At 40.2% G+C, this 11832-nt stretch overlaps 2 protein-coding genes across 3 annotated transcripts; one reads left to right on the top strand and one right to left on the bottom strand.

Moving 5' to 3' along the window:
• Window positions 1–3845: 3845 nt before the first annotated feature.
• Window positions 3846–6789, top strand: LOC113562565. The gene is made up of 5 exons (XM_026972316.1): window positions 3846–3931; window positions 5125–5310; window positions 5964–6072; window positions 6144–6260; window positions 6468–6789. Exons 1-5 carry the CDS (start codon window positions 3846–3848, stop codon window positions 6630–6632), a joined length of 663 nt encoding a protein of 220 aa, XP_026828117.1. The 3' UTR covers window positions 6633–6789.
• Window positions 6714–11552, bottom strand: LOC105276190 (protein brambleberry). 2 transcript variants are annotated; one of them, XM_011333618.3, is made up of 10 exons: window positions 11245–11552; window positions 10704–11153; window positions 9904–10089; window positions 9609–9831; window positions 9225–9521; window positions 8827–9039; window positions 8465–8698; window positions 8083–8386; window positions 7848–8022; window positions 6714–6826 (listed from the first exon to the last, which is right to left on the bottom strand). In XM_011333618.3, exons 2-9 carry the CDS (start codon window positions 11076–11078, stop codon window positions 7875–7877), a joined length of 1980 nt encoding a protein of 659 aa, XP_011331920.1. In that variant the 5' UTR covers window positions 11079–11153; window positions 11245–11552; the 3' UTR covers window positions 6714–6826; window positions 7848–7874. The 2 variants fall into 2 exon arrangements, with proteins under 2 accessions (XP_011331920.1, XP_026827973.1); XM_026972172.1 differs by having other exon boundaries at window positions 6714–6830; window positions 7852–8022.
• Between the last annotated feature and the right edge of the window lie 280 nt (window positions 11553–11832).

Below are 11832 nucleotides of genomic sequence, written 5' to 3'. Positions count from 1 at the left end.
TACCCGAAACATTGTTGCAGTCGTGCTAAATACGCACCATAGCCACCGATGCGTAACAAGAGACCGCGTCGGCCCTTTCGTTCGAGCCAGCCCGGGCTTCCAAATTGGCACACGGTGGATGATTTTAGCCCGTATTCGTACTCGGGAGAGTCGCCCCTGTCCCGCTGGCGCCAACGCGATAAAAAGCTCGCATAATCGAGCGTGTCTCCCCATTCACCCCGAGAATATTATATTTCCTGCGAGAGGACTGTCGAGCGACACCCTCGGCTGCCCGCCCCTGCCGTCGGCGGCGGCAACAACCAACGAATGGTGAATGAAAATTCCCCGAATCGGCTCCATTTTGGCGACTGCGACTATGTCTGCCATTTCCAATCAAATCTTGAGATCCCTCTTAATCAGCCGTTTAAGAAATATTTTAGCTAGTGTATAAGTGTCTACTATGTAGAGTGCGTTTAACACGCCAACAGCTGTTGCGATCGATCGGTCAACTATTCTTTCACTGATTTCTCGATAGCAGAATTCTCTCTCGCTTTTCAACTTCTCATCAAACATTTTGCTTTGCGATCAGCATGTATAGATCGATACGCGACAAAGCGATCAAGTCAATGCTGCCATTAAAATAGATCGGGAATGTGGAAGCGATAAATTCCTCCGCGTGCCATCGGCGTCCACGAAAACGATGGGAGATCGTAAAGAGGCCCCGCGACTTTTTGTAGGATTTACTTTACGATACCGCGAAGGCCACTAATAGGCGCGCTCGGAGCTTCTCGTTGACAGCGTCGATGCGCTCAGCGGAGCCAAGGAAAGCACATACGTTACGTACAGCAAAAAGGACACGCACGAGACACTGACGAGGAAATGTGCAGTCGATGCATCCTTCGCCAAATACGAGCTCCGTTAGGTCTACATTTTCCGCACGAATTTTCAAACCTGTTTGTGATCCTATTCGCAGTCCTACGCAGCTCACACCAATAATCTATGGCCGAATCGACAAGCATATCGCTTTCTGAGACGTTATTGTACAAATGAGTCAATCTTTAATTCAAGATCGAAGATAGTGAACCGAGGAAAGCACACAATTCAATTGAAATAAATCGCATCGCCGATAGATAAGATAAATTGTGGATTCTCGTCCCCTCTACGCAGCAGATGATTTACAACGCGTTGAATAGAAAAAAAAAAGATCGTGCACCGTAGCCCTACCGGAAGTACGCTGCGGGAATTACAACGTCCGCAGCTCTCGGCTTTGGGCAATTTACAGTTACCATGCTGATGCAACTTTGTTTTATCGTTCTCTGAAAGCGTCGCAGTAAAAGCGAGCGAAGGGTGAAAATCTTCGTCTCTCCAGGGATGCGTCCCCTGATCGGTCTAAGAAAGAAATATTCTGGAATCCTACATGGACCTTGCAATTGACATAAGCTTCAGTCCAAAGGTTCAGATTCAAAGGTCGGAGCGAAAACGTTATTATCCTCTTCCATGGGAGGTGCGTGTGTGTTAAGAATAATGACACCCCGAAAAGAGTTGTTGGTCGTCTCGATTTCCCATTGGCTAAACGGAAAGGTCGGTGAGACCGGCTAGAGTCACGTGGATAATTCTTTCTTATTTGAACACCGAAAATGGTTCCTCGATGGAATGGTTCCCGCCCCGATTTCTCTTGGCGCAGATAAATCAGGCCTCTTGAAAAAACACCGTGCGAGTTGTTGCGAGCTGATATATGAACGTCTGATTCATTAAGCGTCGCCGATGAAGTATGTGTTAATGAAGTGGGGGCGGCTTTCTTCTCGCCACGTGGAGAACGTTTATTCTTGCGGTTGCACAGCAATCGCTAAACAAATTGCACGATCAATTTAATTTAGAATTGGATCAACATTTTGAGAGTTTGCAGATGAAGTTAAGCTTCATTTAAAAATTCATTTCACAGTCAAGATATTAATCAATATGTTGATTGTGATATCAAAGTTGTATTGCTCATTGAAACGATGAGAAAAAAATCACAAAGAATAACAATCTTATTAAAATACAATTAATTGTCTCAGAAATATTTTATTAAACATTTAAGATTCTTCTTACACTGATTATTGCATAAAGAAATATGGGTGAAGCTATAAATATAACGAATAAAAAAGCGGCCAAGTTTTTTTTTCAAGTTATTTCATTATCATTTCTTCGTAGCATTCAGCTTGGAGTAGCTTGCAGCTGCTTTGCGGCGGTGAAGAGTCGCGACCACCATTTTCGAAAAAAGTGCGAAGAGGGGAAGAGGAGAGATCTCTTGGATCCATCTCTCCCTTTTCCACACTCTCTTTCTCTCTCTCTCTCTCTCCATCTTCTCGCGTCTGTTTCTTTTCCACGACCAAACCTCATCGAAGATCCCCAGGTTAACCGCGAGAAAACGTTATGGTCGTAGACACGCCTCCCCCAAACAGGAAATTAGCTGCCGACAGGCGGTTCAAATTATAAATTTCTAGGGAGAGTCCGTAAGAATCGCTTCTTTCGTTTCTTCCGCTATGTCCGATTTCATTTTATCGGAAACTTCAAAAGGCCGCTGTTTTTTTAAACACGAGCGTTCGGTCCATCAACCTTATAAAATAAAAGACAGATTAAAAAATGTCGATAAGAGAAAGTGAATTTTCTTTAGATAAAAAATTTGCTCGAAAATGTTTAACATTTTTCTTTAGTACTTCCTGCTTACTTCAATTGTCTTATATTCTGCAACAAAAATTGAGAATTAAAAATAATAGGAATAAACATCCTTTTATAGGACGTTTATATTTTATAGGAATAAACGATTCTTTTACAAGCATTTCTCCAAGCGAAAGAAACACCTTTTTTCGATTCATTATTCTGTATTTTTACAGAGTGGAGATTTTCGCACGTTGGAAAATGGGGTTTTCGCCAAATTCGTTAAAGAATCCCTGAAGGAAAGGTCAAAGGACCAAACGAAACGTAGTGACTGGTGGCACTCGGTATGTTGTTCGCGGTCTCGCGATAGGGTGTTGACGACTCGGTCTGTCAATCCTCGTGCACCGGCAAAAGCCGAAGGCAACGCGAAGTTTCCTTTACGCATAGATGGGAGACTACAAAGTGCGCGCGTCAGACCAGATGTCGGTCGAGCGGTCCGTCTTTATGGTTGTCAAGCTGCACGAGAACGACGGACGTACGGACGTACCGGCGAAAAGGGGCGCAGCGGTGAAGCAAAAGCGGAAGAGTAAATGGAATCTACGGCGGCGCAAAGCGTCGCGACGCTCCGCTAGAGCGCCGTCGTCAAGTCACACATTGTCGTCATCGCATCGTCTATTTTTTCCTTGACTTATAAGCCGATCGGTTTGTATGACAAGAATAATCATAAAAAAATTGCGAAGATAAAAGAATATAATATGTAAAAGCTTGTAAAGCATCTTTCTGCTAGTTTGGGTTTAAAAATTTTTAAATTATTTCCTTGCTGATCTTTTTATATCCAGTAGAGACAGTAATGATAATTTGTTAGTAATTTATATTTTATACTAATTTGTTGGAGTAATTTACATCGTATAATAATAACGAATGTGACAGTAAACAATATCGATATCGATTATGACAGGGGAAGGAAAGGACACGGGAGAAGTGGGATGTACTTCCGGGAATATGGGTCAGTATAAAGGAATGAATGGAGACAGTGTTTTGCTTGTCTACTAGTGCTTGTAGTAATACCATTACTAGTATTAATACCGATATCACAAATATAAGTACATATGAGAGTCCTTAATACACAAAAAATATAAAAAGTAACTATCTGTCTGATTTGAAACCCATAATAGCAGAAACGCATTTCTCGCTACGCAAATTTTCTGCATTTACTCGATGACGTGATGAGTAATTACAAAAGCACGAAGAAAAATGGAAAACAACAAGAGGACACTTTTCTTCACGGTGTTCACGAAGACAAGAAAGGGAGGCAATTCGGGAACGTCGTGTGAACCGGATCTACGTCGCCGCCAGCTGTCAAGCCGACATGTCGACGTCTTCTCTCGTCTCGTATACAACCTTGATGTCTTTCCGCGCGGTATCACGCAGGACATAACGAGTAGAAGGAAGACTAGATGGCAAACCACCGGGGTTGAAAAAAAATTGCATTTTGCATTCCACCACTGATTCACATCGGAAATTATTCTGAAAGTTGAAGAGCGTAAAACGTGACTCGAGTGGAAGAAAAGAAATGAAGTAGAGAACTCAAAAGAAAAAAAGTAGTCGCGTAGTAGCCGGGTCGGGTACATTTATGGGACGCGTCGTCTTTGTAGATAGTATTCATCAAGGAAGTTCGTCGTGCGTCATCGGGACACCATAAAAAATGTTTATAAAAAAGTTATTCAATCTAGACGCGTGGGAAGCTATCGTTAAATGCGTGTCACAGCGCATCGATAGTTTCATAGAAAATCGCAAAGATTTAATCGCTCTATAAATGTTCTCGCGAAATACTTACTTTGTTTCATCTTAATTAATCTTTTTTTTTAATAATAGTACTTTAACAGCATTATTCTCTCTAGATCATTAATATGTTTATTTCGAAAATTGATATAATTCACAATTTGCAATTTAATTAAAATTGTCTCAGAATCGAACGGTGCCGAAAGCGAAGAACAGCCAATTTCAAAAGACGAAATTTTCTAAAAACAACAGCATATTAATAACCATGTAAGGCGACAGTCGTTTGCCTTCAGCGCGAAGACAGATTTCGGGGAAGGTTCAGGGTCCGCTTCTTTTTTTCTCTCTGAAAGATGATCGATTCGTAATGGTCCGGTCATCGAAGAGCGCCAAGAGGATTGAGATGTCGGTGCGCGGAGATAACGCAAGAAACAACTCACCGCCGTATTATTTTCGCCACAGCACCAGAGAATTGCCAAAGTCGCAAAACGATCATGTTGTGCCGACGCTGAATGGTTAAATCTCTCTTTCCTGTACTATCTTTTTCATTTTCCAATAATGTTACTCGTTGAAGTACTTTTCTCTTTTCAAAATATCAGTTAGCTTCGTGATGAAGCTATATGACGAGATTCTTCAAGAAAATTTTCGTTTATTATTTACTTTTTTTATATGTAACGCGATATAATAATCCTGAAAGAAAAGTTACCATCTAAATTAAATCTAAAGAATAATTTATGTATTATTTTTCACAGCGGATGTTGAACTAGCAATAATTATAACGAGTGGTTTGTTTAAGAACAAACGTACGTATTGCACTTACTGCATCGCTGGGACAGTGGCGATTTTACATTGCGTCGTGCTGATCGGCATGCTGTTTCCATATCCTCTACACGCGTCGTGCATTGTGAAATGGTAATGGGCACCACGTCCAAGAGAAGTTCCAGAACTTCTCGGCAAATTTACGTTCCGTCAGCTGCCGTTATCGATATTTCAGTTTCTCAAAGCACCGACGGGGTCCTTTTATCCCTTGGCAGGTTGCGCGAATGATTGTCGCACGGTTTTTACGACGGCTAGAGCTTTCAAAAAGCTTCTTTTGAAGCGAAGTCTTCGCCGCTGCCGCACGGTGCGTTATGTACATAGGGAAACTCAATATCGTTTCCGCGGTGTGGGTCTCGTATATTTTCCTTTGGTCGGGATGACACTGCCCGAAAAATATACGATCCGCGCTTTTTAACCCCATGAGAACGACCTGCCACGTCGGCGAAACGGTAGCATAACATTACTTTTGTTTCGGATGCTTTGAACATCGCGCGGTAGCATTTTCAAACACCGTGTGCAAATCAAGTATTATGATTAGCAATTTTGTGAAGCATATTTTCAATATTTTAATGGTCTTGAGAAAAAGAAGCAAATGTTTCTTCAGTTTTATTTCGCAATTTTCTCAAATTTTAAAATTCACATAACAAATACAATAATACAAAATAATTATAATAAAACGACTTTTAAGATTTCATAATAGTTTGTTACATTACATATCTCTTAAAAGGAAATATTTCATTTTCCAGGAAGTTCGGCGAGCCATGTACATACGTAACGCAGAAGTTGCAATGTCAAATTATGAATTGGTCTTCCTGGAATACCTGTCGACAACGCGATCATAATTGTCTGTACACGGTAAGAATGCATTTTCATTATTGTGCGCGAATCGACGCTGATCTCGTATGATAGTTTAAGTAGTGTCATAGCTGAAGTCGGCAGCAGACGAAAATGTGATCAGAGCAACGCACATGGCGTCAAATTTGAAGTCCCATGAAAAGATCAGAATTGTCTTCGAGGAGGTGAACAATACCTGCCTTGCTACGGTAAATTCTTTTAATTAAACTATTAAAGGTCATAAAAGTATAAGAAAAACCACAAAAAATGTGTCAAATTAAATGAATTGTTTTACAACTTTATCATTTTGATGTTAAACAACGTATTTTTGGAATACGTAAATGTAAAGGCGTAAAACGTTAAATGTAAAACATTAAATTCAAAATGAATTTAACCATTATTGTCGATTAATATAGGCTGACTCCGTATCAGACGATTTGTTCACGATATTCGATTATGCGGCGAACTATTGCAATCTGCACAACTTGGTAGTGGGCGCCAGTCTTGATAGACACGCAAAATTCCTGGAGACGACAAGCGATACTCTTTGCACGCAATTCAGCATGGCGGTTTGCGGATGAAGAGAGACGGAACGCCATTCATGATTTTCAGGAATTGCGCTCGCTCTCGAGCGGAATATTACGCATGTAGAAACGCAAATATTCGTATTCTCATAATAATTTACATATTTTCGTACAAGTATTACAAGATTATTTACATCATAGATTTGTACTCTTGAATGCGTATTCTTATATAATACAATAAAATTACATAACTAAATTAATCGAGAATTGTATCACTTACATTAAATCCAGAAATTGTTGATATAATATACATCGCGTTTATTTGCGTTAGTTAGTTGGCAAAACTGGAGATAAAAACGCAGATTTCGGGGAAGGTTTATTATATATAAATATATCACTGAGTGTCTCGCTTATCGATTCTTCCTCGAAATAATTTAAGCTCAGCGTGATATTAAAATTATCGCATTAAAGAATAACATTACTAAATAAGTTATGAGATTTGCTGGCACGATGCTCATGATGGTGGCTCTGGTTAAAAACGGCGCTTGTAAAAATCACAACATATGCACAAATTATATACTACTTATTAATAATTATTATTATATACTACTTATTAATAATTATTATTATATACTACTTATAATAATTATATAATAATTATAATAATTATAATAATTATGTAATAATTATAATATAACTATATAATTATTATATAGTTATATTATAATTATTATATAATTATTATAAGTAGTATATAATAATAATTATTAATAAGTAGTATATAATTTGTGCATATGTTGTGATTTTTACAAGCGCCGTTTTTAACCAGAGCCACCATCATGAGCATCGTGCCAGTAAATCTTATAACTTACTTATGGCGAATTCGATTAGATGCACTAGTGCGCACTGAGTGCACACCAAGGCTTGTTTACAGTCAATTTTTATATTTATATTCTTATGTTTCTTCTTATAAAAATTGATTTTATATAAACATGTAAAATCGAATTCGCCATTAGTAATGTTATTCTTTAATGCGATAATTTTAATATCACGCTGAGCTTAAATTATTTCGAGGAAGAATCGATAAGCGAGACACTCAGTGATATATTTATATATAATAAACCTTCCCCGAAATCTGCGTTTTTATCTCCAGTTCTGCCAACTAACTAACGCAAATAAACGCGATGTATATTATATCAACAATTTCTGGATTTAATGTAAGTGATACAATTCTCGATTAATTTAGTTATGTAATTTTGTTCTGCTAATTAACTAAATACTTGCCAACACTTGCACAGCTCAATTGAGATAGTCGCCCGCGATAGACGTGCCGGTGGTATGACGATAGCAGTAGTATTGGCCGGGTGAGGCAAACAACCGACATCTCTTGCCGGTCCTCGTTACTCCCAAGCAGTGAATTTTCGGTGACACGTACGACGGCGTGGAGCTGTATCAGAAAATTATTCTCTCAACCGTTTTCTTAATTTAGTTAACACTGCTAACGTACCTTCTCGAGTTTATCCTTCCCAGACGACGCTTTAATTCATGAGCGTCCACCATGTCACTGATACCGTCTCCATTGTGATCGTCATTATAGTTCCTCGTGCTGGAGATGCTAGAACAGTCGCAGTCCATCGTGGATTGCATCCCGATGTCATCGTCCGATGTCATGCACGGGGTCTGTTGGCTGACATAAACAACGTCCTCGCGTTTCTTCATCGATGGCTGGTATGAGCAGGACAGCTCCTCGCGCGAGTTTAGGCTGCGTCGAGGCCGCAAAACGGTAGACTGTATCAAGGCACTGACGATCTCTGAAAAAAAACGACATCGTCATACTCGGTTCTACTTTTTGTATTTTCTGTTTTGGATTTTGTATCGAGATGCGATACCTCTGCAGCGATTTAGTTGCGAAACGACGAAATCGTACAGCCTCTGTGTTTGCTCCATTAGTCTCGTGTGCAATCGCATGTTCGATATGAAATTAGAATACGACGATGACGCGTATTCGTGCACATCTCCGTTCACATGTTCGTTCCGATTGATCAATTTAACTGGCTCTTCTACCCTCGCCGTTGGGCCGATAGCTCCGAAAGCACGTTGTATGCCCAGCATCACAAAATGCACTGCGTTAACGACGTAAATGCGCATTATATATTGAACATGGATCAATGTAGTATACGCGAGGAATCGATACATCTTGTGCATTAAAGAGATTATTCATTTTAAGAGATTTGTCATGCAAATTACTCACTTGCTGTGATCAAGAATATTAACACTGTCATAGATATAAAGTCTAGTGACACCTCCGGGCCACGTTTCCAGTAAGTTATGAGATTTACTGGTAGGATGCTCATGATGGTGGCTCTTGTTAAAAACGGCGCTTGTAAAAACGCGGCGACTATCATCGCCACTAACAAGTACGCGACATGTAAAAACGTGCGATACATCCTCTGCATTTGTTCACCTAAAAAATACGAATGCGAGATTTGTCAATGCGGCTATCTTTACATTTTGCACAAGTGACCCTCGCCCATGATCGTAAATACGAAATATAATTGGTTAAACTAAATTCTTATAATTGTCTCGAATAATATTCAAAGAAAGCTTCAACACAGATCTCGTATTTTTTCTATAATAATAATAACGTACCGGTATCGCCGATGTAGTTGGTAATCCAGCCTAACTTCTCGTCTACTTCAGCGCGCATGGCATTAGTAAGATTCCAGATGTACTGAATCGTATCGTTAATTTGCGCGAGCTTCTGCAGAGTCTGTTCGTACTGCTCGATGGTTTCCTTGTGCTGCTCCAATATATGGCTGGAACTGGATTCTACCTTCTCCCAGATCGACTGCGCTTGTTCCTGTATGTTGATCAAGTCTTGCAATATTTCCTGATGATTCTCTTCACGCTCTACAGCCTGCAGCTCCAGGTCCTTATGTGCTTTATCTGGATAATTTGTATTATGTCGCTCACTCTGTATGCATGAGTCAGAGAATTTCCTAGTAAGTAGGAACCGTAAAAAAGCCTATATACCTAATTTGTCCCTTATGTCTGCTGCCATAACCGCAAGCTGTGCGTGTCCAGATCGTATCAATGCCTTCTCGTTAGTCAATTCCCTTAGATTTGTCGTTACAAGATTGTGGGCTGTCGTCTGAGCAGCCTTCAGGTATCGCTGCTGCTCCAAGAGTGCCTTATTCCCTTCGGACAACGATGACAAAGCCTCCGTTGTTTGTTCCTCCAGGCGATCTTGATTTTTCTGTTCAACGAGATCAATAAAATTAATAACGAATCGATGAATTATGGAAAAAAATATATATATATAACTTACTCTCAAGGACTGCAGTGCATCAATTTGAGAATGTGCAGACTGCATCAGTTTGTTGACAGTTAATTCTGTGAGAGCACGAAACTGTGTACTCCGAGCTGCATAACAAACCGCCCTAGCTCTATTACTCATTAAGTGATACGCATTCCACATGTCAGCATCCATGTCTGTTGTGCACTGTTTAAGAGACTAAAAAAGCAGAAATCATGACTTCATATTATACTTACGCAATAAAAAAATGAATGAATATGATTCTTTCTTGTGTGCACAGTTCCACGTTCCCTCGTGACTATATTATTCTCAGCACTATTTAGTACTTATTATTAAATATGTATCAATTTTTTGAAACAGTAAAATTTATGAAGACACTTCAAGACAATTCAAGTACTGAGGTACATGTGTTACATACATATGTGACAACCCTAGTAAAACTAAAAGCCTATGCTTTGGGGAGGTCTGACTGTGACTGAAGGGAGGGGGAAGTGTGCAGGTTTAGACAGGCACAGAACGTACCCTTCCAATTCATGAAGGGTCTACACATCTGCAGCTTGCTCCACAGCTAACAGCGTAAGCCTTAACTCTTATCTAAATTATCCTTATTCGAATAAGTCATCCGAGGTTTTAATAGAATTCGCAGGTAATTAAGAGATTAAAAAATATATTGAGAATCTTTTATCACTTTCTGAAATGTGCAAGCTACATATTTTGCTCTACCATTAGTAGCACAAGTTTCAATTCTTAACTGACTCATTCAAATAAAGTTTGCAAGCCGATTCAATCTGCAATTGATTAAGAGATCTTACCATTTCTTCAGTACAAGGGAATGTCTTTCTGCCTTCAACTGCTGATTGACAGTTGAGCAGATTAACACTCAGCTTGGCCAACTGTTCCTCTGTCATGTCAGAGCAGGAGGTTCTAATCTTCATGATGACCTTATGCTGACAGGTCTCCAACGGAGAGGACACCTGGATATCCGTGAGCTTGGCGGCCTCCCGGAGAAACTTCTCATCCTCCGTCATGGATTCATAAGGAATCGAGACCAGAGGCACGCCGTCAGCAACTAGGACAGTCGTGTCATCCGCTTTCGTTGTCCATATCCAATCCAACACAGACGCACCGCCAAGTCCACAAGTAACCAAAGTCACGAATATTGACAAGAGGAGCATTTTGAGTTGCATTATATTCAATTTCCTACTTGAACGAGAGACAGCGATCTCGAAATTATTTCTAGTCCTGGAGCTATCGATGCAGTCCTGAAACGCACAAGAATTGTCGGTGAAATGTTTAAAACCGGAGTGGATCGTGCACGTGTACACGTGATATTTAAAAACCGGCATTACGAACCTCCGTTAAAAATAGACGGTGTGTCGCTGAACTGATGAGTTATCCGTTTCACGGTTACTGTTGACGTAATAATTACGACAGATGAACATTACACTCGCTGTACCATCTCCACAAGCGTCGCGCGAGTAAATAGGACGATTCCTATTTACTGTCCCGCACGTTACACGTCCGACGACAGCAAGTCACGTAAACAACGCGCGCAAACAACACAACCGTCTTCCGAATTTAAATGCGATAATATTTACAAATGCGCCATTGCCGTGCGCTCTGCGTAGCAACGGTCGCGCCGTTTAAATGGACACGCGCTTGCGCAACTGCGCCCGCTCAAATTTCGCTACACCTCTTTTATGCCATTTTGAATTCATATGTTTCGCAAAGTTATGCTTTATTTGATCGCGAGAAGAATCACAGCTTTCATGCTTCCACAAAATATATTCATGATTATATTTTGCTTTCGCGAAATATATCACGAGAAGCTGCGAAGGTAGTGCTTGGTAATTCGAAGACGCGTCGGACCAGACAAACCGCGGACCAATCAGAGACCACGCGATTAGCAGGATTCTTGAAAGCGAGATTCGCGAATCTTCT

The sequence above is a fragment of the Ooceraea biroi genome, chromosome 9 (assembly GCF_003672135.1).
Source record: "Ooceraea biroi isolate clonal line C1 chromosome 9, Obir_v5.4, whole genome shotgun sequence".
Taxonomy (NCBI): domain Eukaryota; kingdom Metazoa; phylum Arthropoda; class Insecta; order Hymenoptera; family Formicidae; genus Ooceraea; species Ooceraea biroi.
The sequence above is the reverse complement of the archived record's forward strand: the minus strand, read 5'-3'. Positions and strand labels throughout refer to the sequence as shown.